Source organism: Mustela putorius, unplaced genomic scaffold (genome assembly GCF_011764305.1).
Source record: "Mustela putorius furo isolate JIRA1106 unplaced genomic scaffold, ASM1176430v1.1 tig00000508_pilon_pilon_pilon, whole genome shotgun sequence".
NCBI classification, from domain to species: domain Eukaryota; kingdom Metazoa; phylum Chordata; class Mammalia; order Carnivora; family Mustelidae; genus Mustela; species Mustela putorius.
In genome coordinates, this window is record NW_025421402.1 from 17,972,063 (window position 1) to 17,999,121 (window position 27,059).

General features: G+C 35.6%; 1 protein-coding gene across 1 annotated transcript in view; it reads left to right on the forward strand.

Moving 5' to 3' along the window:
- The first annotated feature begins 1,229 nt into the window (after window positions 1-1,229).
- The window catches only part of LYPLAL1 (lysophospholipase like 1), a 35,263-nt gene continuing 9,433 nt past the window's right edge, over window positions 1,230-27,059 (forward strand). Inside the window, exons 1-3 of the mRNA XM_004751460.3 lie at window positions 1,230-1,385; window positions 6,422-6,521; window positions 24,041-24,210. Of these exons, the coding sequence (XP_004751517.1) occupies window positions 1,292-1,385; window positions 6,422-6,521; window positions 24,041-24,210 (364 nt within the window). The 5' untranslated portion in view covers window positions 1,230-1,291. The remainder of the gene's footprint in view (window positions 1,386-6,421; window positions 6,522-24,040; window positions 24,211-27,059) is intronic.

Genomic DNA, 27,059 nt, shown 5'->3' on the forward strand with positions numbered 1-27,059 from the left:
CTGGGTCTACAGTCCTTCCCATTAAAAGATGTCTATGGTGAGGTCTTTATGTAGAAGGTAATTCCATTCATTTTTGGTAGTTTAAAAATTGTGATAAATTTTGCATAACATAAAATGTACCATTTTAACAAGTTTCTAGTGTAGAGTTCAGTAACACTAAGTACATTCGCAATGTTGTACAATCATCATCACTATTTCCAGAAATTTTTTGTTACCCCAAACAGAAACCCTATGCCCGCGAAACATCTCCTCATTTCCCCTTCGTTTACTTTTGATAATTGCTAACTTTACTCTCCGTCTTTAGGAATATGTCTATCCTAGGTATCTCATGTAAGTGGAATCATACAATATCTATCCTTCTGTGTCTGGTTTATTCCACTTGGCATACTGTTTTCAAGGTTCATCTGTGTATGAAATGTATCAGCATTTCATTCCTTTTTGAGGCTGAATAATACTCCATTGTACGTGTTTACATTTGTTTTCCATCCATCCATTGGTGGCTGGTTGGGCTGCTTCTACCTTTTGGCTCTTGTGAATAGTGAACACTGCCGTACAAATGTCTGTCCGAGTTCCTGCTTTCATTTCTTCATACATAACTGAAAGTAGAACTGCTAAATCATATGGTAATCATCTGACTTTCTGAGGAACAACTAAGCTGTTTCCACAGCTGCTGCCCTATTTTTCATTCCCATCAGCAATGCACAGGGGTTCCAATTTCTCCACATCATCACCAACATTTATTTTGTTTTTGTAATAACAATCAACTTAATGGGTGTGAAACGGTACCTCCTTAGATCTGCTGTGTAAACTATTTTCTAAAACTACAGTTATTATATAGTCACATAATATAGTTATATTATATAGTCTTATTTTGCATATAAAAAGCTACAAACATCCTGTTCAAGGCCCGAAGTGGAAGGATTTTATCTGTTAACCTGTGAACATAACACCAATATTTCTCCAAATAAAAAGGCAATCCTGAATTTCACGGTGGCAGTTAAAAATCCTGCAGCAAATAAATGTACCCACTAGCCTTATCGAAGCTGTCACCTGCACAAAACAACCCTCTGCAAAACCAGACTCTCAGGGAAGCAAGAAATAGCTCAGACCTGACCCAAAGGCAGGACCGTACCAGCCCCGTCGCGCATGCGCGTCTCCAGGCGCGCCCCCTGCGTGCCGACGTGCGCGGGCCCGCGGGGCGGCGGAGGGGCGGGGCCCGCGGGGCGGCGGAGGGGCGGGGCCCGCGGGGCGGCGGAGGGGCGGGGCCCACGAAACTCCTCGGGCCGCCGCGATGGCGTCTGTGTCGGGCTCAGTGCGGTTGCAGCGTTGCATCGTGTCGCCGGCTGGGAGGCACAGCGCCTCTCTGATCTTCCTGCACGGCTCAGGTGGATTACAGTTTTACATCCTAGTTTTCTGCTTGGGAATCGTCCTCCCCTGGGGTCCCCTAGTGTTGCCCTAGTGGAGGAGTCGCTGGGCCTCGATAGGGCTCCGTGGACTCGGGGAGGGCGACCCTCGCCTCGCTCACCCCGCGGCTGCGGACACCGGGCCTTCACCGTGTATTCCCTTTTTCGATCATGGGCCCATCGTGCTCCCTGATGGCCCTTGCGTCCCACCACTGGGCCATCCCTCCATCCGCAACACTCTCCATTTGCAACCCTTGCTACCGCCCCTCCCCCTCCCTGTTCTCCCTCGAGTTTAAGAAGTAAGTTAGTAAGGTAAGTTGTCTACTAGACACCAAGGATTTAGTACTTTCCAGCGTCAGCTGTTAGTGATCGGGATTTTCAACCGCCTTAGATAATTTGCCACTTTATTTTTCCAGTCTCTCGTACCACTGTGGACAGTTGAGACAGTTAACTTAATATTTATGTCCTTTCCGCGAGGCGCTGTGCCAGGCCTGGAGTACTGTCTCCCTTTCCTCTCTTTCTTGCTACTCCTTCCTTCTTCTTTCTCTTTCCCGTTCCTGTCCTGAAGCCCCCGAGATACTAGCACAGAGTCCACTCTCAGTCCCCAGGGCAGACACCTTCCTTCCCCTGCCCGCCCTTAGTGGTGTGTGTGCTGCATTCTGTATAGCTTTCCTTACACTCCTCTGTGATGACTTAAGCCTGTCTTTCCCCCTTCACTTTCCCTTCCTCAAGAGGAAGGACCCTTATTTTAATCTCTGCATCCCTAGTGCTTGGCCTAGGGTAAGTTCTTGGGAAATATTTTTTTAAAGAAATGAGATGCAGCCGGTGTCCTCAGAGCGCCTACCTAAAGTTAAAAACAAAAACAATTCAATTAGTTTGAGTCAGCAGTGGATGGGAGATCACAAGATGGTACATGATTTACTGCCAAGAGAATTGTAAGGAAAAAAACTGTGGTTAGGCATATTAAGGCATTTGGAAGATGAAGAGCTGAGATTTTACCGATTTGACTTAAGAACATGGACTTTGAGCTGAGACTTGTAGTTGGGTAGTGGAGGAGATTGGAAAGGTACAAGGTGGAGACCTGGAAATGGGCAGTTAGCCCTGATAAGTTGAACAGCTTGCTCAAGGTCACTTGGCTGTTGCCGTGAGTGGTAGTGGAGTTAGGATTCGCACCCAGATCTCCCTGACTCCGGAAGGGTAAGGTGGAAAAACTCTGAGCTAGGCTGTTTCATTTTGGAAATAGGCAAGAAATGGGTCAAAGATGTTTAACGGGAAGGACTTCGCTAATGAAATATATTTAGAGTGGTGAAGTGAGGTGTCTAGGAGGACACCAAAGCCTTACAACTAAGAGACTGTTCCTGGTACTATTTGGGGCTCCATGGGGGTTCATTTATAAGCATCCAGAAATTCCCAGATACTGTAGCCTTTGTAATAAATAAGTGTTTTGTAATATTGTTAGGAAATACTCCTAGACTTTTCTTTTTTCCCGTGGGCCACTTTGCTTCAAGTACCATCTTTACTCTTCAATTTCAAATTACTTACATTTTTATAAATTGTAAACCCTAAATATATATTTTTCCTTTTATACTTTGGAACAGAGTTTATCCAAAGAATTCTTCTGCTAATTATGCAAATAAAATGCAATTTCCACATAGTTAGAGCTCCATTGTAGTAAATTAAAATCTGTACGAGGAGTATAATTTTACGTTAGACTTACTATATGTGGTTATATTATAGGTGTTTGGGTTCTGCTTAATCTAAATACAGGCAACCCGTTTTAATAGTTGTTACATGCTCTTAGAATAAAGTGCAGGCTTTTTTAAAAAGTGGGCCTTATGAATGGATGAGTGGGTGTTACTTTGTAGCATTAAGTTTTGCTTTTCAAGGTTGGAAAAGTATATTCAGAGGCAGGTTTTTTTTGTTGCTTTTTTTGTTGTTTTTTCATCCTAAAAGGCTGAAGTTCTCTCCTAGGCTATGATAGTCATAGAAGAAGGTATGGGAATGTGAGTAATACATAGCCAACTTAATTTGAGCCATTCCTACACCTAAAATACCAAACAGGTACCTTCTTTCAGAATGATAAAAGCAAGTAATAGTTTAATTAGCTTCGTTCAGCTTCCCAGCTTAGATTAATTCACTCTGTTGTATGTTCCTTTGGAACATTACGGCACTTCTTTTAATGGTATCCATTATTTGTAATTCCCAGAATTAATTCTTAATTCCCAAACTTCGCTATAAGGTTCACACAGACCCAAATTATGCATATCTTGCTTTTTCCTCATGCAGTAAATCAAAGCGAACTGAGTTGGCGCTTAGTGAAGTTACTAGTAACTTTACTAGTAACCGCTGTGTTGCTAAATGTGGGGAACATTTTTCAGTCATCTTCTTATTTGAACCATCTGCAACATTCTGTTGGACAGAATATGGCATCCTGGAAAGGATCTTAGCGTTTGCCATATTCTGTCCAACATTCGATGTTCTTGAAAGACTTTCTTGGTACTTACTAACCTGTTTTCTCCATATAATTGATTTTCCAGTCTCATCCTGTTCTGTCTGTTAATGTTGGGGCTTCTCAGAATTTGGTTCTGTGGTCTCTTTTCATTTTGCATTTTTCTCTGCAGGCTAATGTGCACGTATGGCCTAGGATTCTATGTTTTCCTCTATATAGTAACATACATTTGTGTCTCCATTTTAATTTTCCTTTGAGTTCTGGACATGTTTATCCAACTGCCTCATAGTCGTTCATTTATTAATCCATTCATTCCGGAAATATCTATTATATGGCCACTGTGCAGTGACTCACTGTTCCAGACTCCAGGCATATATTAATGAACGAAACAAACGAAAAGTTCTGGCTCTTGTGGACCTTACATTCCATTGGAGGAAATACTGTATAGTGGATAGTAGTGAGTTCTGTGGAAAAAAGAGAAAGCAAGACAAGGGGGATGGAGGAGGGGAGGTATTGGGGGTGATAGTTTAGCTAAGGTGGTCAGAGTAGGCCTCACTCTGAAGGTGGTACTTCAGCAGCTAGACCTGCGTGAGTGAATCATGTGGGTGTTGGGTTAGACTGTTGCAGACAAGGGAGAAGGCAGGACGGAGGCCCTGAGGCAGGTTCCCTGACCTTCACGGGAACAACAATTCAGGCGTTTTCCCTGGTGGGAGAGGAGTAGGCCAGGATATCCAGAGGATCCTGGCGGAGGTGATAGGAGGCAGGGGTCAGCAAACTTCCTGTAAAGGGTCAGGTAGCAACCGTTTCAGATGTTGCGAACCAGATATGGTTTCTTCCACCTTTTTCTTTTCTGCCTCCCTTCCTTTTTTTCCTTTTTCTTTATTTTTTTAGCAACTGTTTAAAAATGTAAACACCATTCATAGCGTACGGCTTTGGGCTTTTGCCTTCCAGCTGGCTATAGTTTGCTCAACCCCAGGTAGAGGACCTTGTAGGCAGGGTAGCGAGTGTAGACCTGCTGATCCATGTGTTTCCTGTCTCCGTGTGTAGTTGCATTGTTCATTCAGTTATCCTGGCCAGACACCTCGCTGTCATCCACTATTGCCCTTATAACCAATCTATTACCAATACCTATTTATTTTCTCCCCTAAGGATCCTCGCACCTATTCCCGTGCATGCCATTGCTAGACCCCTAACTGAAGCATGTCCTCTGGACAGTCACCTCCTAACTGATCTCCCCACACCTCCTCTTGTCCCTTCTGTCATCACACAGTTGCCAGAGTGACCCCTAGAAGACAGCCACCTTTCTGCCAAAAAGGAACTTCCTGCTGTTAGGATTTGCCACTTCCCTACTGTTTCTCCAGCCTCGTCTTGTGCTCACTGCTCTTGCCCTCAGTCTTAGATGTCCTCCTCCTCCATCCTGGAAAGGATCTTAGCGTTTGCCATATTCTGTCCAAAATGGTCTTTTCTCGTTCGCCTCAACTTTTCACCATCCGGTAGGTCTTGAAAACTGGGTCAGTTTGTGTCATGTGTGATCTACGCATTAAATAAACAACTAGCTCAGTGGCTAAAATACAAACTGAACTTTGCTTTGCAGAGCTGATCTTCTGATGTTATCCCCGAACTCCTTAGCTGGGTCAGTTCTGAATGTAGTAAAACGTGGCAGCACCCAGTGTCTCATCTTCGCAGTGGTTCTGTTTGTCTCTCATGTTCATGTGTGATTGTTTGACTTGTGTGTGTTTCTCACAGTAAACTGTGTCCTCCGTGAGAGGAGGGACTCTTTCTTCCTTGCCATCACCGCCTCTCTAACAGTGAGCACAGTGCCTGACTCAGTGACAGGTATTCAGTAGATAGACTCTGAGTTGATGTCTAATGAGCTGATCCAAAAAAATGAAAAGTTGTTACCTTTAAAATTTTCTCTTCAGGACTATATAACATGGACCTAATTTCCTTCCATTTTTTAATGGAAATATCCAGACATTAATTCTTGCATGGATTTTGGTTATTTTTTAGCCTTGGGATGTATAATTGTTATTTTACATCACATAAATGTGTTATCAAAATTAAATTTAGATTTCTTCAAGTTAAAAATAAAGTTTGCTAAATACCCCTTTTGAAAGATCTTGTTATTTTAACCAGGAAAATTGTTTTAGATCTTTCCATCTACAAAAGTTTATATTTGCTTCAGAAATTTACTATTTTTACAGGTAAGATAAGAAATGACAGTGTTTAAAATCAGACACAGAATTTTTTTAGGAAAATAATTTACTTCATATTTGTGCCTGTTTTACCATTTAAACAAACAAGGAAACTTGAAACTCAAACTTGAACAAGGTCTTTAAAGTGATCAGTGGTGAAGTTAGGAGTAAAACTTTCTAAATAATTTTGGTTATTAATGCCTGATCAATTAATTCATGTTGATAAACTGGCTTCTGTGGAGTTATTTTTACATATGGAGATTTTTTTGTATTCCGTGTTCCAGCCTCTGTGTGATATGAAAGTTATAGAATGCTTTTAAATACACTGTGTTGTCAAAATGTTTTGTCTTAATCGATATTTTGTGATCCATCAGGTGATTCTGGACAAAGATTGAGAAAATGGATCCAGCAGGTTTTAAATCAAGAGTTAACATTCCAACACATAAAAATTATTTATCCAACAGCCCCTCCCAGGTATGTAGTAATTTCTCTCACTGCTCAGCATAACTGTGGCATAGAATGTATATAAACAGATACAACAGCTAAATGTTCTTGAGACTTCATTCTGTATTTAAAGTATTTTGAATTGCGGTACCTTTTTTTCTAGAACTTTTTTTTTTCTCCCCAGTTCCACAGTGGGGCCAAGTTTTGTGAGACAAGTCATTTCTTTCCTCTTTGTAAAACATTCCCTGAAGCTCTGAAACTTTGTCCTAAGCACTCTGGCCCTGCACATTGCTCATCTTTCAAATTCTCTTTTTTTCCCTTTGTTTACCCCAAAAAGAAACTAATAGCTCCCAACAAGTATAAGCTTTCTAATAATTTAGTTATGCCAGAGTTCATAATTTCAGGCAAAGGGTTTTGGGGCATTCTTTCTACACTTAAAAAGATTTAAAAACAATGTTAAGTTTTTTGAATCTGTAAGCCATAATAGGAATATGGAATTGACTGCTTAATAAATATTTAGATTATATAACCCATAAATGTGTTTAATAAAATGCACAGTCATGAGATTGGTATAGTTTTGAAGTCATACTGTTTTTTATAGTTATTAAGTTAGCATCTGCATAGGCTTTTATCCTGAGCATATACTTTAAACTGGGGTTTGCAAATCCTTTTTTGGGTAACCAAAATTATATACTGAGTTCTGCATCCCCCTCTGATTTCCCATTATCTGTTCTTGATTTATCCTTATTAATTATTCTGTGTGCTTATACACAAGCATTTTGTTCTTATTTTTCTGTTAACTTAGTGTTAAGGAGAATCAGAACCAGAACTTCAAGGACCTTTTTTTTTTTTTTTTTAAAGATTTTATTTATTTATTTGACAGACAGAGATCACAAGTAAGCAGAGAGAAAGGAGGAAGCAGGCTCCCTGCTGAGCAGAGAGCCCGATGCGAGGATCAATCCCAGGACCCTGGGATCATGACCTGAGCTAAAGGCAGAGGCTTTAACCCACTGAGCCACCCAGGCGCCCCTTCAAGGACCTTTTTAATGTGCAATTAAGATTTTACTTACTTAGTTGATAGAATTGAAAGAGGTAGAACAATAAATAAAATAATGTCATAAAATTTAAGATTTTAAAAAAAGTTAATATAATTTTAAAGGAGTTTAGTAGTTTGGTGGTGCAAATAAAAGACCTACTGACCAAGGGGTATTGTTTCAGTTGAATGCCTTTGAAATGTCAAAAGAGCTTGTCATTTGCTATTCATTTTAGTGAAGTTTGGAAGGAGAAGGACAGTGGTATTCCTATGGAGATGGGAGAGAGAAGTTCATTTCAGCCTGAATATAAACATAATTGTCTAAATTGAATGGAAGATCATTGGAAACAGATTCTAGAATTAATGCTTTCAGCTTATGAATTTTATATTATCAGCAGTATTGATATGTGTTCCAGACCAGTGGATTTCAAACTTTAGGTCCAAAATATTTCTGAGAATCCAAAAATCTCCATGGATACTCAGTATCATCTATGGGTGCTGTTGTGTTTAAGTAAAATATAAAAACACTGAAATATTTTACTGAATTCATGGTAACTTTGGGGTATTATATATTTTCATCATCAGTATGTATTTGAACAGACCATGAAACATTTTGGACCATGCGTACCAATGCAATGTAATATGAGCTAACATGTAAAGTTAAGTGTTCTGACACTGCATTAAAAAAAGGAAAAACTAACAAGTAAATTCATTTTAAAATATGTGTTACTTAACCAATTATATCCCAAATATTTTCATTTCAACATGTAGTCAATATAAAATTATTAAAGTGATAAATTACATTCTTTTATTCATTCTAAATCTTTGAAATCTGGTATATATTTTACCTTTGCAACACTTCTCCATTTGGATGCTGGTCGAGCAATTAAATTTATATTAAATAAATAATTACTTCTTAAAGAAAGCAGAAACTCTTAATTTGAAAAGATAGATGCACTCCTGTGTTTATTATTGCAGCATTATTTACAGTAGCCAAGATATGGAAGCAACCCACGTGCCATCAATAAATGAACAGATAAAGATGTGGTGCGTGTATGTGTGTATACTCGCACACACTGGAATATTACTCGGCCATAAAAAAGAATGAAATCTTGCCATTTGCAACAAGATGGATGGAACTAGAGGTATTATGCTAAGTGAAATAAGTCAGAGAAAGACAAATACCACGTGATCTCACTTATATATGGAATATAATAAAACCAGCAAACAAAGAAACAAACCAAAAAACATTCTTTTTTTTTTTTTTTTTTTTAAGATTTTTTTAACTTATTTGAGAGAGAGAGACAGAGATAGCGAGAGAGAGCACAAGTGGGGAGGAAGGGAGAAGCAGGCTCCCCGCTGAGCAGGGAGCCCGCAGCAGGGCTCCATCCCAGGATCATGGCCTAAGCCAAAGGCAGACACCCAAATGACTGAGCCACCCAGGCACCCCCCAAAACAGATTATTAAATACAGAGAACAAACTGATGGTTGCCAGAGGGGAAGTGGGTGGGGGATAGGTGAAGCAGGTAAATGGGATTAAGAGGTACAAATTTCCAATTATAAAATAAATAAGTCACAGAGATGAATAAGGAATATAGTCAGTAATGTGATAACATTTGACAGGTGGCGACTACATATATCGGGTGAGCTCTGAGTAATGTATAGAATTGTTGAAGCATGTTGTATACCTGAAACTAATAGAACACTCTATGTTACTTATACTTCAATTAAAAAATTACATAATATAAAAGTAAAAGTTCAGTAACTGGTTAAACTAGCTACAGGTTGCAATGCTTTATAGCTCCATGTGACTAGGAGTTACCATTTTGGGCAATGTAATTTCAGACTTTTAAAAAAAGGAGGTCCCATACATTTATAATGTGTGAGGGAGACTCTCCTAGATCAAATAGTGCTTGAACTTGTAAGATTTCCTTTTTTTTAAATGATGAGATGATTTAAATTGTAGTTTTCAAGCAAGGATGATTCTCCCTCAGAACATTTGCACATCTGCTGTGTTTCAGAGACATTTTGGTTGTCACGGCTGGCAGGAGAGGCAGCCTGACAGGCTCCGGGCATCTACCGGCTAAATGACGCTAAATGTCCTATACCGCATGGGACAGCCCCCACAACAGACAGTTCTCCAGCCCCAAATCACAGTGGTGCCCAGGCTGAGAAACCCTGCTTTAAATTACACATCTAGGGGCACCTCGGTGGCTCAGTGGGTTGAAGCCTCTGCCTTCAGCTCGGGTCATGATCCCAGGGTCCTGGGATCGAGCCCTGCATCAGGGTCTCTGCTCGGCGGGGAGCCTGCTTCCCCCTCTCTCTCTGCCTACTTGTAATCTCTGTCTGTCAAATAAATAAGTAAACCTTAAAAAATAAAAAATAAATAAATTACACATCTATTCCTGCACATACCAGGTGATTAGTATCTTGGTTCTCCATTAGGGGCGGATGTTGGGGGGAGGTTGCAGTGTGGTCAGCTGTTTATATTTTAGAAAAACAAATATCTGAGGTAATTAAAGTATGAATGGCATCATTGTCTTCGAATCAATACAAAAAGAAGTTGAGATTGCACCAAAGAACAGGTCTTTATGTACTAGGCTTTCTTTATTTTTAGATTTAATTACTTGAGGTCAGAAACATTAAATACAAAATTCCACTTGCCTTCAGAATTTACTCTTGAGAGCATGGGATTGTGAAGCTTTGCTTCCCTGTTTTCACTGGCTCTAAGATTCCTAAAATGAAGAAATAAAAACCTCACAATTGAATAAACTTTGCAGTTTCCCATTCAGGAATTCAAGAACTTTTCAAAAATTTTCAGAAAGAGTGTATATATATGTTTTTACTATAAGTAAGATCTGCATCATGGAATATTACATCTCAGACCTCTATCCTTGATTAGAGGCATCAAATAAGAGAGTGAAATGGAACACATATGACTTTTTTTTTTAATTTTAAAGATTTTTATTTATTTATTTGACAGAGATCACAAGGAGGCAGAGAGGCAGGCAGAGAGAGAGGGGGAAGCAGGCTCCCAGCTGAGCAGAGAGCCCGATACGGGGCTCGATCCCAGGACCCTGAGATCAGGGCCTGAGCCGAAGGCAGAGACTTAACCCACTGAGCCACCCAGGGGCCCCTAATGAAACACATGTGAATAAGGGTAGTAATGCCAGTTAATTTGCTGTCAATATACAAATCAAGTGAGTTTGTAAATGTTTATTGTTTTCAAACGTAAATACCAGAACCCTCAATCGACCTGGCAAAGTTATTTTGTGTCAGATATTTAGTAAATTGTACATTCTGTAGCTCTGCTGTATTTCTTTGGTCCTTTCACACATTGGAAATCAAATGGTACTGATCAAGGATTACCAATGGCTCTAGACCTTTCGATTTTATGATCTTCCAAATGTCAGGAGGGATCTTACAACAGGCAAGTATAACAAGCAAGAACTGGTTCAGTATTTTATTATATTAGAAAATCTAATTCAACATTACTGTGAAATCATTTTTCTTTTGTCCTATGAATAGTGCAGAAATCAGCAAGTCTTGCTTCCAGATGTTTCAGACTCTCAGAGCAATTAGAAACTGTATTTAATATGTAATTTAAAATTACAAGATTTGAACTATTTTCATTTTCAAATTTGAACCATATCTTTGGTGACTGAGGATTTTTCAGTTTTAGTTCATCTTACATCTCATTGTACTTTTGGCATATGCTATTTCCTTGCTGTTTTAATGTATTTCCAGATTATTTTTTACTTAAATACAGGAGCGTTAGCAGCCTTGAAGGAGTAAAGACACTAGATAGTGTTTACCGTTCAATAATGTTTTATTCTCTTGTCCTATTGAAATTGGTGACGATGTTTCCATAATTTCATTGTGAATTAAATGTCATACATTTTAAGGGTTTTCATATTTTTAGGCCTAATTTTCTGTCCCACAGATGGTCGTTTCTTAGTTTTTTTTTCCCATTAAATTATGTTTGGTGGGTAGGTATTATGACTCTTGTTCACCATCTGGCCTCTTTTCGGTATTCCTTTTCCAGGCTATTCAATCAGTCCAGCCCTAATGCCCTCAGGTTTTAGAACTGTTAGTGGTGATTTTATATAAATATAGTTAATAAAAATTTATCCTAGAGGAACAACATTTTGGAAACCTTTTACATTTTCCTAACTAAAAGTAAAAACTTGAGTAAACTACAAGTATTATAAAAAGTACATGGCTACTGTTAAGACTCTCATCCTCTCTTTAATATCTGTAATGTCTGGCTTATTTAGTTTTGCAAATGTGAGTTCATACTAAACATACAATTATAAATTCTTCCTTTTTTTCACCTAATGCTGTATTTGATGATTTCTTCCTATGATGATTTTGTATTGAAATACAGAAAACTGTTTAATAGCTACAGAATATTCTTTAAAATTTATTCTGTTGTAGACTGTTTTAGTTTTTATCCTCAGTTTACCACTATGTATGTCTGTTTATCCTATTTCTGATTTTCCTTCAGGAAAAATTCCTAGAAAGTACTCAGAGGACTTACAGTCAGTTTCTTTTTTTCCAGGGGATTAACTCTTCTAAATTGTTTTCCAAGAACAGACAGTTTGCATTATTACCAGTAGTGTATCAGGATACCCATTTCACCAAACACTTAGTAGCATTAATTTATTTTAAAAACAGTTTCTAATTTTATTGCTGAGGCTTTCTAAGGGTTATCTATTAGTTATCAAATAAACTGCTTTCAGTATCACTAATTCAGCTTAGCAGTTTCTGATGTATTTAGGTAAAAATATATATAGATAGATATGTGATTTTTTTCTTTGTACACTCAAAATATTTTAAGTATTTTTTCTTAATCACAAAATTGCTGCTTTTACAATGATATCTACTTTATAATTTGACAACCTCTAAGATATAACAGACTGAGAAGAAAAATACATAGAAGTATTAAAACAGGAACAGAGTACTAATTTGTTGATTATTTCTAAGCTTAGTGAATGGATATAAGGTTTATAAATATGTATAGTTACATTTATATTTTATTCATTTCATTCTATTTATATTTAAGTATTTTATATATTTATATCCATTTATATTTAAGTATTTTATATATTTATATATAGATAAAATTCTATATATAAAATATATATTTTTTATATATTAGCAAAAGTTATGTGATACATATCCAGAGTGACAATATAGTTGATATGAGCAATGAATCACTTGTGATTCTTCTTATTACTTTGAATCAGCAATCTGATACATGCTATACAATGTCGAGTCTTGGAGAGTACTTCAGTTAAGGAGGAAAAGTGAAGACTTTTAGAAATATGTCATCTAATTCTTACTTTAAATAAAATTGTGAAGGCTGTTAATGAAAAATTTATCAGTTCTGGATCTTAATTTTCACATGTCTAAAATGAACAATTTGGACTAGATATCCAAAATCCTTTAGTCATTAACTTTTTGAATTTTAGGTCCCTTCAGATTTTATGCACTGTAAGTAAGAACCAGTACTGTAATACTCCTCATTTTTGCCACAGTGTTAGACCAATAGGTAAGGGAAATATTCGAGATATAATATCGTTCAGTAGACTGTTGAAGATACATAGAATTATCATGGTACAGTGGTTAAAAATATGATTGGATTAAGCAGGCTCTGGCTTCCATCTGGATTTCTCTCAAGTGCTATAAGATCCTGAGAACAAGGTATTTTACCCTTATTGGTGTCCCATTTTCTTGAAGTGCAAAATGGAACTAATAATTGTATCCACCTCAAAGAGTTGTCCTGAGAATATGTGATGTTACTGAATATATGTGTAAATCCTTAGCATGATGTCTGACATAAAATAAGTATCAAATAAATGTTAGTTATTAATAGTAATCTGTGATATCCTTGTGGACAGGATGTAGAAATATTATCCAAAGAATTAATTGCTGATAATCCTTGAAGAAATTTTCCAAGCCTATGTGTGTGGGTTGTATTTTCAAGGAATATTTGGTCTAGCAGTTGTAAAGCTGAGAAAAATAATGAATATATTAAATAACAAAATGGAAATCTGAAATGATCTGATAGTCTAGAATAGGGTCAGCAAACTACAGCCTGTGGGTTAAATATGGCCAATCACCTATTCTTATAAATAAAGTTTTACTGGAATACAACCACACTCTCTCATTCGCATATTATCTGTGGTTGCTTTTGTGCTACAAAAGGGATTTCGGTAGTCACCGAAGAGACTGTATGGTTCACAGAGCCTAAAATATTTACTCTGGCTTTTCCAGGAAAAGTTTGCTGACCCTTCTAAGGCAGTAGCTTTCAGAATTGTTAAACTACAACTCACAATGGGTTATATATATATGGGTTGCTGATCATGTACATACATTTCAGTGATTGAAGTATTACAGATGCTAGAGTATAGGGTTGCCAGCTTTATTTAGCAAATAAATAATATCTGGACATACTTACTATAATAGTATAAATATAAATATAAAATATAAATATTAAAAATAGTATATTTTTTATAAAATAAAAAGTATTTATTGTTTATCTGAAATTAAAATTTAACTGGTGTCCTGTATTTTATCTGCGATTCCATCTGGTTGTTACCCCCAGAGAGTTTGATTTAATTGGCTTGAGATGTAGCCAAGGCAGAAAGATTTTTAAAAGCTTCATTTCTGATTCTTGTATGCAGCCAGAGGTGAGATCCACTGCTGTAGCAATCATTAAAGTCTGAACTAGGTCACTGTGGTGGAAATGTAACACAAGCATTCAATTCAAGAGAGATTCACACAGCATAGGCTGGGAAAAATGGAAAATCTGGGAAAAGGAGAAGGCGGTGTGATGTTAAGGTAGGAATCTATGAGAATATTGAACATGCTATGTGTTTTATTTGGGGCATTTTAAACTTAGCATACTGGCCCCAGTGTTCATGAGTCAGTACCCAATTGGAAGGATTTTTTTTTTTTTAAGCTTTACAGTTAATGGGAAATTGAAATTTTAAACTGGAAGATAATTGTTTTTAAAATATACTGTTCCCAGAAAAAATTATCTGGGATATTATTAAAATCTGGATTTTTTAGGTTACAATCTCCTAGATTCTGACTGACCAGGTATGAGATGGAGCTCATAATTTGCAATTTAAGGAGCACCACCTCTAATGTAAGTAGATTATAGTGTCTACCAACCTTTTGTACTCAAGTATACCAGCATAGTTATATTTTAAAAATTACAGAATTTCCTTCCTACCTCTGAAAACTGAAGCAGGTTTGGATGTCATCTGCCTACCTGTGTAGTTACTCTGCATCAAAATTTGAGAGCTCTTACTTTGGAAAATTAAGGTTAATTTAAAGTAGAATTTTAAAAAACATTTTTGCGAGAGAAACTTTTTATTTTTTAAATTTGCTTTTATTTAAATTCAGTTAATATATAATGTATTATTGGAAACAACTTTCTAAATGTCTTTATTATTAAATTCTTGAGATTATTTGAGATACTAATTTTAAGTTTGGAAAAAGACTAATCAAAACAAAGCAAAAGGAAAGGAAAAGATATGCTGTATAAACAGTAAACATAGGATAGCTGACCTACTGTATTTTTATTAAATAAGGTATACTTCAAGGTCTTACCAGAGATAAAAGTGAACATTTGTAAGCTAAAAGTAAATATTAAGGAGGAAGACAATAATCCTTCATAGGCATGTACTTAATTATATTGCTTATAAACACATGCAAAGAAAACTGTCAGAACTAAAGAGAGAAGTGGACTAATATACAATCATAATTGAAGCTTTTAATACTCATTCTTCAGGATCTAATAGAACAATTTAGAAAAAGAATAGCTAGGCAGATATAAAATTTGATAAGTAATTGTACTAAAACTACCTTGAACATTATCATTTATAGAACTCTACTGAAAAAGCTTGTAGGACAGTCACCAAGAGAGTATATCGAAGGAAGACTGTAATATAAGTACCAATGAGTAGCAGAAGACTGAGATTGTACAGAATATTTTCTGTGACAAGAATGGAATGAAATTGGAAATCAACAGCAATAAGATATCTGGAATGCTCCCAAATATTTGGAAATTAACAACATATTTCTAAATATGAAATTAAATAAAGGATATCAACACAAATCCTAAAGGCAATAAAGGGAACTCGCATGCGCATGAACAGCCTATGCTAATAAAGTTGAACAATTAGAGAAAAGATACAAATTCCGTGAGAAACACAAATGACAAAACTGACATAAAAGTAAAATAAAAATCAGAATACCTACATTATTATGAAAGAAATTGAATTCATTATCAGAACCTTCACACAAGAAACTTTCATGTCCAGCCAATTCCACTAGTAAATTTTACTGAACATGGAAGTAAGGATTAACACAATTCCGGAAACAGGAGTATTTTCTAACACATATTAAGAGACCAGTATAACCCTGATAATGACAAATTTCGAATACATTCAAGAAAATTACAAATCAATACCCTCATGACCATATATGTAAATTCCTTAACAAAACACTAGCAAATCAAATCCAGCTACATATAAAATGGATAATACATTATGACCAGATGGGTTTATTCCAGGAATGAAAAGTTAGCTTAACATTTGAAAGTCCATCAGTGTAATCACTGTGTTAACAAAACAAAAGATTAAAAAATATGTTTATTTCAAAGGATACAGAAAAAGCATTTAACTAGTTCATCAAACTCAGCTAATTAGGTAAAGTGTGATATTTCTTCAACATAATAAAAGGTGCATAGCTAGAAACTTGTAACTAACACCATATTTAATGGTGAAATATTCAATGCTTCCCCTCAAAGATTACACAGAAGGAGATCTTTTAAAAAATAAAAAAAACTTTTTTTGTGGGTTTTTTTTTTTTTAATTTGAGAGACAGCTCAAGTGGGGTGAGGGTCAAAGAGAGAACCAGACTCCCTGCTGAGCAGGGAGCCCATATCCTGGGGCAGAAAGAGGTCCTTGATTCTGTTCAACAATGTATGGAAGTTCAGACAAGTGCAATAAGGCTAGACAATGAAATAAAGAGAATAACGTTGAAGAGGAGAAAGTAACAGTGCCATTAGTCCCAGATGATATGACTGTTTACACAAAGAAAATAAGGAATCTACTAAATAACTACTAGAAATAAGTGACTTTAGGAAGATAGCAGAATGCAAGAACAAGATACTAAAATTAAATGCATTCTTACATACAACAAATAGTAGTATAGTATGTCTTTTTTTTATCTTTTTACTTTTAGCCAATCTATGTCATATTTAAAGTGGGTTTCTTACAGACATCATGTATCTGAGCTTTGTTTTTTTCACTTTAACTGATGTGTTAGTTTCTTTTAAGTGTTTTGTTTAGACCATTTACATTTAATGTAATTAGTGATGTTGTTTAACTTTAAGTCTACAGCTTTTTGTTCCTCTTTCTCCCTGTGCCATCTTCTTTATGGATAATTTGGATTTTGTTAATATTCCATTCACCTATCTATTTTTTTTTCTTCTAGTTCTAGGGATTACAAGATCCATATCAAACCTTTCACCTAGTTAGATTTTTACTTGACATGAAATGTAGGAAACATACAACCATATAGGTTCCTTTATCTCCTCCCCAATCCATTATGCTTGTCATATGTATTTCATTTACATACATTGAAAACTCTATCAAGACACAGTTATGATTTTTGTTTTCAGTAGTCATACATATTTTAAAGAACTTAAAAGGAGAACAGTAGTCTATTATATTTACCAAGTTGTGGTCTATTACAGCATGTCAGTATGTTTTGATTAAATTGTAAATTGCCATTTGACTATAAGGTATTCCTTTTCCTCAACCCTATTTAATAGATGTTTTTAATCAGCTAAGTTGGGGCATATTAAGTAAAAGTCAGCAATAAACTTGCCGTGTTGATTTAAATGGAAAATATTGCCTCATTTTTTTCATTGTTAATTTGGACTATTTAATTGAAGTGCTCAATAAAAATTTCTGTTTCTAAAGCATACTTTAGTTGTATTTGTAATTAGAGGTTTTCTTGGTTTGGACTTACTATTAGAATTTCCATTTTAAAAATAATAGCAATTTTTTAACAAGCCAATTAATAACTTATATGATGATATAAATTGCTCTTGGTGTTTTGAAAGATTTAACAGTAATAAGATTTGCATAGTTCCTCTACTTTTTTATTACTATTTTTCCAGTGAAGTGTATGTTTATATTTTTTATTAAATGTATTCCAGAACAGGGTTAGGTATTTTTGATTTAGGTGCAGATAATAATGGATTCATTTTTGCTCTGTCACTTGAAATTTGAGTTCTATCTGAAGCACAATATTGGGAGATCGCTTTCCTGATACCAGTAGATCTGTATTTTAAGTACACTTCACTGGTAAGGAATCTATTAGAAACAGCTCTTTTGAAGAAATAGTTTTACTTCTTTGGTATTTATTTTAAAGAGCACACTTAAATGCCTATTAGTGTGTAAGAACTTATAAATATATTTTTTTAAGCAACAAAAGAAAAATTTGACCTTTTCCTAGAAATCACAATATGGATTTTATACAAAGTCAAAAGATAATCAGAGCAAAATAGACCAATATTAGATATTCTCTAATTTCCAGCTGACCCAAATTACTCCCAGTGACACAAATGATTATTGACATTGATCATTCAACAAATACTTTCTCTTGGCACTGAGTGTATTGCTGTGGAAAAGATAAGTGGAAAATATAAGAGCAACTAATATATTCATTTCAAATAGTAATAAATTGTTACAGCAGGTAAATAGGATAATGGAATACACTTCTTTGAACCAACAATTTAAAGTGTATTTCCCCTCCACACACACACACACACACACACACACTTAAATAGGATATTCTGTTACCCTATTTGAGCTGAGACCTAAATGATCCGTGCAAGCCCTACCATGCAGAAGTGTGGCACAGAGCATTCCAGATAGAGAGGGTATCAGATGCAAACCCCCTAGATCAATAATGAGACCATCCTGTTTGAAGGAAAACAAGAGGGAAATGTGCCTGGACCTGGTGATTGCTGGGGAAGTTCTATGAAGTGACACAGAGGAAGATTGAAGCCATGTGATGCTATCGTAAAGGTTATGAATGACCTTTTGATTTTACAACTTTTAAAGAACACAGATCAAAACAGAACTTGGTATCAAACTGAATGTCAACTCTTTTTTTTTGTTTTTTAGCTTCGGACATTTTATTCCAGCTTAATATTTTACCAGTGTGTTTGATTGATTGATTGACTTAGGAGCCACACAGATGTTCTTTGCCAAGCATATTTATTTATTGTGGTAATGTCTGAGCTGTTTTATACTAGCTAATAAAGTGATTTATTTGAGGGAAAAGGTGAATGAGTATAACATATGGGCCAGTTTGTTTAGCTGTTTTAAAAAACAGCCTTATTTTTATGCCTTCTTTAAAGGTTATTCTAACGTATTAAGAGAATTCTGCATTCTTGATTATATTTTCTTAACACAAAAGTTCTAATTTTCTTTGTCTTATTAAATTTTCCCAACTATCTCTTTTGAACAAAATGTAATTCTCTTAGAAGATTGAGAGAACAAAAAACTCATATTCGTGAAATTTACATCGGGAGTGCATCAGAGCGTAAGTGTCTGATTAAGTAAGGCACTGTCAAAGACAAAAAGTTAAGTGAGTGTCATTTTTTTCTATTAATGGCTGAGTTCCCAGAATGATTCAGATTTTAGCCTATGATATCATCCTTACTTAAGTGTTTAGACAGACAAATAAATACTTAGAGAAATAGCAAAATAAAATCAAGAGGAAAGTAGAAATAATTAAAAAAAGTAACAGTCTAATTCAGGCTTTAAAGTGAGTGTTATATATGCAGTTTTCATTCAGAACATTGTGATTCCAATGACCAATTGAATGTACTTTCGGATTTCATTTTGTCTGACACTGACATTAATACTAGTGGAAAGCACCTGCTTTCATTTTCAGAGTACTTTAAGAAAGTTAATCCTGAGAAAGGGATTCTGGGAGATGGGTGGCTTGAATGCTCTCTGTGTTCTCTCCCCTTCTGATTCCAATTTATTTACCTCTCTTGAGCCAAGCAGCTTCTGAGGTCAGAAGGCCTGCAGGAATGAGGGAGAAAGTGGGTTCTGTGGAGTCCTGGTAGAAATCTGATGCAGAATTTTATCATCTCTGCACTCCTTGAAAGCCTGGAAAATAATACAAGAGAAGCCCCAAAAGATAATGTGACAGATCTTAGGAAGAGCTCAGTCTGCAAAAATCTCTCCTCCTTACAATTTTTTGTCATAAAATGTTAATTTCCAGACAATTATTTATTAGTTAATTATTATTTAAATTATTATTTATTTAATTTCTTAATTATTTATTAGTTAAATTAGTCAATATTAGTTAAAACTCCACAAGGACTTATAAGGAGAATTTTTCGAAATTATTTTTAAATATGCAGTTAATTTCTTAGATAAAAATGAGTGGATGCTTAAGAATAGGCAGGACGAGTCAAAAAAAGACACTGGTCTTGATGACGGTCGGGAGAAAGAAACTAACATTACTCAACCTAACAGTACACTCTGAAGCTACTTCAATACAGTCTGTATGATCCTAACACAAGGATAGAGAAATACTTCAGTAGAACAAAATAGAACCTTTCTCAACCAGAGTTCTTCACCTGAAAATGAAGCACAGCTCAGGATGTGATTTCACTTACTGTTTTCTTGATTTCCACAAGGATAACATAGAATGAGTACCATTCTAGAGGCACTGGAAAGAAGTGCATTTATTGTAAGTAGTGTATGTGTTGGGCATCAGGGCTTCATTATTTCACAGAATCTAGGTTGAGAGAAACTAGATAATTCAGAACTATGAAATTAAATATACGGCAAAGATGGAATTTCACCTATGTGGAATATTTTTTTTTCCTTTTAGTAGTAATAGTATGGACACAATTGAATATCCATATGGGAGAAAAAAGTTGAACCCTATGACACTTCATGTATGGAATAAATTCCAGGGAATTTCACAACTTTAATCTAAAAATGAAAACAAAAATCTTAGAAATTTTTGAGCTCCATGTGTGAAAATGAATGGATTAGGAAGAGCCTCTTAAATCAGGAGACCTAGAAATTTTAGTTGCTTTTTAAGGAAAGATTCTATCAAATGCGGTGTCTTTAATCTGTTTTTTTTTTTCAAAAGACACCGTAAATATGTAATGTCAGTATGTAAAAATGATGTTAAAAAATACTTGAAATACAAATGACAACTATTTAAGTGTCAGTTATAGACCAAGAGCTCTCCTAAACTAATAGGAAAAGCAAAACCACAATAGACAAAAATAACAAATGATACAAATAGGTAATTCCATTTATGTAGAGTTCTAGAACAGGAAACACTCATCTGGAGTGATAGGAATCACTCTATGGTTGCCTGGGGCAGTACATGGGAATTGCTGGCAAAGGGGCAGGATGGAATTTTGTGAAGTAAAGGTAATATTCCGTATCATTGTGGAGATGATTATATTGTCAGATCTTGGACTGATATAGTTAAGTGTTTACTTTTATGTGTGTAAATTATACTTCCAGAAAGTTGACTTAAAACTATAGTTGATACCCTGAAATGCTAGTATTTTTTTTTAAGATTTTATTTATTTATTTGATAGACAGAGATCACAAGTAGGCAGAGAGGCCGGCAGAGAGAGGAGGAAGCAGGCTCCCCATTGAGCATAGAACCTGATGTGGGGCTCGATCCCAGGACCCTGGGATCATGACCCGAGCCAAAGGCAGAGGCTTTAACCCACTGAGCCACCCAGCTACCCCTAAATGCTAGTATTTTAAGGGATGTTAGCACCTATTGCTCTAAGGGCTGTGGACAAAAGGATGTTCTCTTTTCTTGCACAAAAGTGATTTTTTTATAATCTTAATGGTAACAACTTTAACACATCTGCTAAGATAAAAATTAATATCTTTCAATCCAGTAGTCCTGTTTCTTGGACTGTTCATAGGACTCAAAGTCCCAGTACATAAAAACATGTATGCAAATATGTTTAACGCAGAACTGTTCTTAGTGGTTCAAACCTGTGTACCAAATAAATGCCCATTATTTGGGGAATGGCTGATGAAACTGTGGAACATATTTATCTTATGGTATTATATAGTCATTTAAAAGGATGGGTTCAAACTATCAGGAAGGACACCCATAAGTTAGCATGAAGGGGGAAAAGCATGATGCACAAAGGGGAAGCAAATAGGCGATCTCATTTTTGAAAAGGAAATAGTGCTCTAAAAAAAAAAAAAATCCTATAAAGATGCATGTTCTAATGTATATGCAAAAAAAAAAATGCAAGGATATATTCCAGATGGTAAACATGGTTTACCTAGTGTGAAAGGCAGGATGGGGGGAGCAGTAGGAGAAGAGAGGAGCAATGGAGAGGAGTGGTGCGCAGAATCACATTCCCCGGAAAACATCACGACAGCACACACATAGAATGTCCCGTCTTTGCGAAATACCATAGATCTTCATAAGCCAGAAGAAAATTTGTTTTTATGTGCTATTTTATAGGGGCTATTCAAATATGCATTCCAATTTTAGAAAGGTGCTGCAAATTAATATTGATAACATTCTTCTATTTTAGTAAATAAACAAGATCCTCTGTACATGAGCTCTGCTTTCAGTTTCTCCAAGAAACTGTCCAAATATAATCCTGTTGATTTCCAGGCACAAAAAGTCCATTTATTTTGGAGTGGTATGATCAATACGGAAAAATTAGTTCCGCTCTCTCCTGTACTACCCATTTGGTCCCCTAGAGTGGATGCTGCTCAAGGGCAGATCTGCACAGAATGTGGAGTCCCCTTTGATAACAGTGGTTGAGAAAGTAGGAATTGACTACTTCTAGCTCTTTGGGTTTGCAGAAGTTCCACTTAGTCTTTCCCCAGGAAACATGTTTCTCACTAGAGCATGTATAGGGAGGCACTCTGAGATCTCACTTGATGTTTTTCAGCCCTTTTTTCCCCCTTCTATCTGTACATTTCGTACTCCTATTTCACTGACTTTGGATGGTGAGAGAATACATCCAGCTCTGATTTGGTCAGAGTAGGAAATACAGGAGGTATTCTGCATCTGTGGTCATCATTGGTTTAGATTTCTTTGAAATTATGATAGGTGCTTTTAGCACTGGTTGTGTTTTCTAGGTCTTTTTTGCATTGGACGTAATCCTGTTTTCACTGTCACATAAGGGGAAAACACACTTTGCCACGTGGAAAACAGTTTCTTTGATTGAACCCTCCTCTCCCTCATCTTTGGAAAACCTTTGTTCTCCATGTTTATCTTCTGTGTCTTGCTGTACTTCTGTGTTTGCTTATGGGAAAGTCTAAGATTGTTTTTGTTCCCCTTCATTTACCTTTACTGACATAGGGTATAAACACAGGAACGCTTAAGCCCATTATAATTGGTTAAAACAGAACATTTTGAATACCTTGCCACAGACACATACTTACTATCAGAGCTTTCCAGAGTAGGAACAGGCAACGAATGGGTTAAGAGTCACTGATACTATAACCATTTCACCTCATACGTAGATATAAAGCATCTTGTAAGATCAGTCTTGTTCAACAGAGCACCCAGTTCAGAGCATCTGATCACATAAAATCTAAGTCTAATAAGGCACCCAGTTTGAGACCCCAGTGATGCAAACAGTATGGAAGAGCTGTTTGATGAGTGCTTCCAAAGATTATTTGTACCCCATTAAATTCTCATTTGAAGGTTCCTAAGAAGAGTGCTCGCTTCGGCAGCACATATGCTAAAATTGGAAGGTTCCTAAGAAGACCAAAAAAAAAAAAAAAAAAAAGTTCTTAAGAAAAAAAATTGAGGCCTCATTCTAAGGATGATCTGGATGTGATTAAGAAAGCTCTTAAATTATCAACTCATATTTCCATACTTAAGTGCTACAAATTAACCACCTTTTAAAAACATCGTGGTGAATCATTTTTTCCCACTCTTGAGATATTAAACATTATTCAGTTAGTTATGAATACTAAAATATTGATCTTACATTAAAGAGGGTGAAGGGGCTAAAAAAATCAAAACAAATTTAAAAAAAAAAAAAAGGTAGACCTGATCAAATCGAGCAGGAAAAAAAAAATAAATAAAACACATGCACCCTATATATATTAATTATATAATTATAATTATATGTTACATCTATAATTCCTTTTTTCGTGGAAATTCTCTGGAGAATTTATGAATCCGAAAAGATGGGGTGAATAGGGAAGGATTCTGAGTCGGCAGTAGGAAATGGTAATGGGATCTGTGTAAGTACAGGCAAGTTAATTCAGTGTGCAAGAGGCTGCTTTCAGTATGAACTCTTTAACTGATAGAACTTGGAGGAGATTGAAATTATTCAACGCATCAGTGTTTTAGAAATTGAAACATTCATTTTAATAACATCCCCTTTCCCTTCATTTTCTTCTCCTTTTTTTATTTTGTTCGTTTTGGTTTTAAACAGGCCATATACTCCTATGAAAGGAGGAATCTCCAATGTATGGTTTGACAGATTTAAAATATCTAATGACTGCCCAGAACACCTTGAGTCAATCAATGTAATGTGTCAAGTGCTTACAGATTTGATCGATGATGAAGTAAAAAGTGGCATCAAGAAGAGTAGAATATTAGTAGGTAAGACCGCTAAATGTTGGTGATTTAAATTTCTTTCAATTTGCTCTATTCTTATACATTAAACTTTACTTGAAATATTATTTAGAGACACTTGTATATCATTTGACCTGTTTATAGTTTCAAATAGAGTTTACATAGTAAGGGTTTCAAAAATATTAAACGACAGCTCATGAAACTTTATTTTCTTTCTGATAATAGCATAATTTGAGAATTCCATGCTTAATTTTCAATTAAGAGATTATTCATTTTGGTTTTCAAAATATTTTAGTTAGCTTAAGTTTTATAAATATGTTTAAACTATTGCCATGATTAAGGTAGCATATGCTGTCAAAATATCAAATTCATGAAAAGTAAACTCTTCAGGGTTAGTATCAGAGGAGTAGGGTGTTTGTAAATTCCTGTTAAACATACCTGCAGGGGCGCCCGGGTGGCTCAGTGGGTTTAAGCCTCTGCCTTCCGCTCTGGTCATGATCCCAGGGTCCTGGGATCCAGCCTGGCATCGCATCGGGCTCTCTGCTCAGTAGGGAGCCTGCTTCCTTTCCTCTCTCTCTGCCTGCCTCTCTGCCTACTTGTGATCTCTGTCTGTCAAATAAATAAAAAAATAAAATCTTTAAAAACAAAACAAAACAAAACAATACCTTCAGCAATTTCTGTTTCCAAGGAGATATAAAGTACCTTTACATAAATTGTTTATTCTACTTAATGCCCTTTACTTTTTCGGTAAAAGAAATATTAAAATACAAATATTTTATAATAAATACAAATATAAAATAAAATACTAAATACTTAAGCTATTTAAATCTCTATTTCTGTAATACATAGGAAAATGAGATTAGTTGGATAGGATGTAGATGGTACAGGACATATTTTGATGAAGGAGTTTTATTTTCAAATATAACTATTCAATTTATAGCAAGTTGTATTTAGTGATGAAAATATAAAGCAAATTAGCTATCTCTGTCATATTCTAAATAACATTAAAAGCACATTGGGATCCTGTATAGACAAGATTTGGGTAAATTATTAAACTTCCTTTGTAAATTACTGAAGTACTAAACTAGTCATTGAGTTGAGAGGCAGTATAAAACTTCTAATACATGTTGTCAAATTCCTTTCACGAAAAAATTGTACGTATTGATACTTCTCCCACCCCTATTAGAATGTCCGTCTTATTATATCCTCATTGATAATATTGTCTTGAAAAAAAATTTGCTAAAAATAAGGCAATTAATTTGTGATTACTTTGTTATTTTCCTTCTAATTTTGTTTGTTATATTTTTACACAGGAAAGTTTTTCTTAGTTGTCTGTTATTCTTTGCTCTTAAGATTTTTCTTTTCCAAGTAAGGTCTCAGTTTAAGAAAATCTCTAGAACTTGGTAAATACTCAAATTTTCTCCTGGTTTTCTATAATGTGATTTTTTTGTACATGTAATTCTTTGATTCATCTGGAATTTATTTTGCTTTCTTTTTACCATGTCATGGAACTATTAGTTATTTTCTCAAGTACCAAGAGAACTTTATTAGAAAATAGTCTTGTTTATAAAGCGATCAGTAATATAGTCAGTATTTTCTCAGAACTCCATTGACTTTATAACAACAATATTTATTTTTGAAAGCTTTGTAGATGATTACATTATAAAATGATAAAACTTGAAATTTATGGTAAAGCCATATTGAAATATTTACACATTATTTTGTGAATATTACACATTTTATTTTTATTTTATAAAAAGCTGGGAAAGAAAAAAAGATATTTTATTTTTTTTTAATTTGTGAGTTGAGCTGATTACCTTTTATAAAAAAGCCTCTTTCCTACTTTGAGATGTGAAAGAGACACAAATGTGCAGATGCAAGACAGTTTGTTCTTGTTCCCTGTATTGTTCGTCATTTCACTAGTCAACATAAATCTTCAGGAATGGTTGCATAGCATTAAACACGTCCCCCAAATTCACATGACCCTTGACCTCTTACACTATGACAAAACATTAGTTATGTTTATATTAGTTATTAATATAACTATATATCACATATAGTTATCTATATAAAACTTATGGTATATTATCATATATTATCATAACTATATATATATATATATATATATAACATGTTTATATTGGTTATTAACTCATTTTTTGTGTCTAGGATTCTTTATGTGTGTTAACTCTTTTTTTTTTTAAGATTTTATTTACTTATTTGACAGACAGAGATCACAAGTAGGCAGAGAGGCAGGGATTGGGTGGGGGGGAAGCAGGCTCCCTGCTGAGCAGAGAGCCCGATGCGGGGCTTGATCCCAGGACCCTGGGATCCTGACCTGAGCCGAAGGCAGAGGCTTTAAACCATTGAGCCACCCAGGCGCCCCACGTGGGTTAACTCTTAATGCAGAGAGGAAGTACCATTCTAATCCTATGGAGATCTTTTTGCTGTGGTTGTTATTTGCTTGTCTTATGGACCTAACCGAACTACCCATCTATTTGAAAATGGGGCACAAGAAGCGGTGTCACTGCTGTGTCCAAGTGTGTGTATGTGCATCCCCGCGTTGTGTGAATCATAATTGCCGCTGATGGCGGTATACCACGAGCAAGAGCTTGGGCTCTGGACTCGGCCTGCAGGTTTGCAACCCTAGACTCAGGACTTTGTAGGTACAGAATCCCCTTAGCCTCTGTGCTTGGATGACAATAATAGTAGTTCTCTTACAGAGTTGTGATGATTGAACTAGTCAACTCCTACCATCTTAGAAACGTGTCTGGCACATAATGTTGAGACACGTTTCTTGCTGTAATTAAATAATCTTTTTACCCTTATGCCAGGGTCACTCCAAACAGCGGAAAGGCCCTACTGGGTTAGGTCTG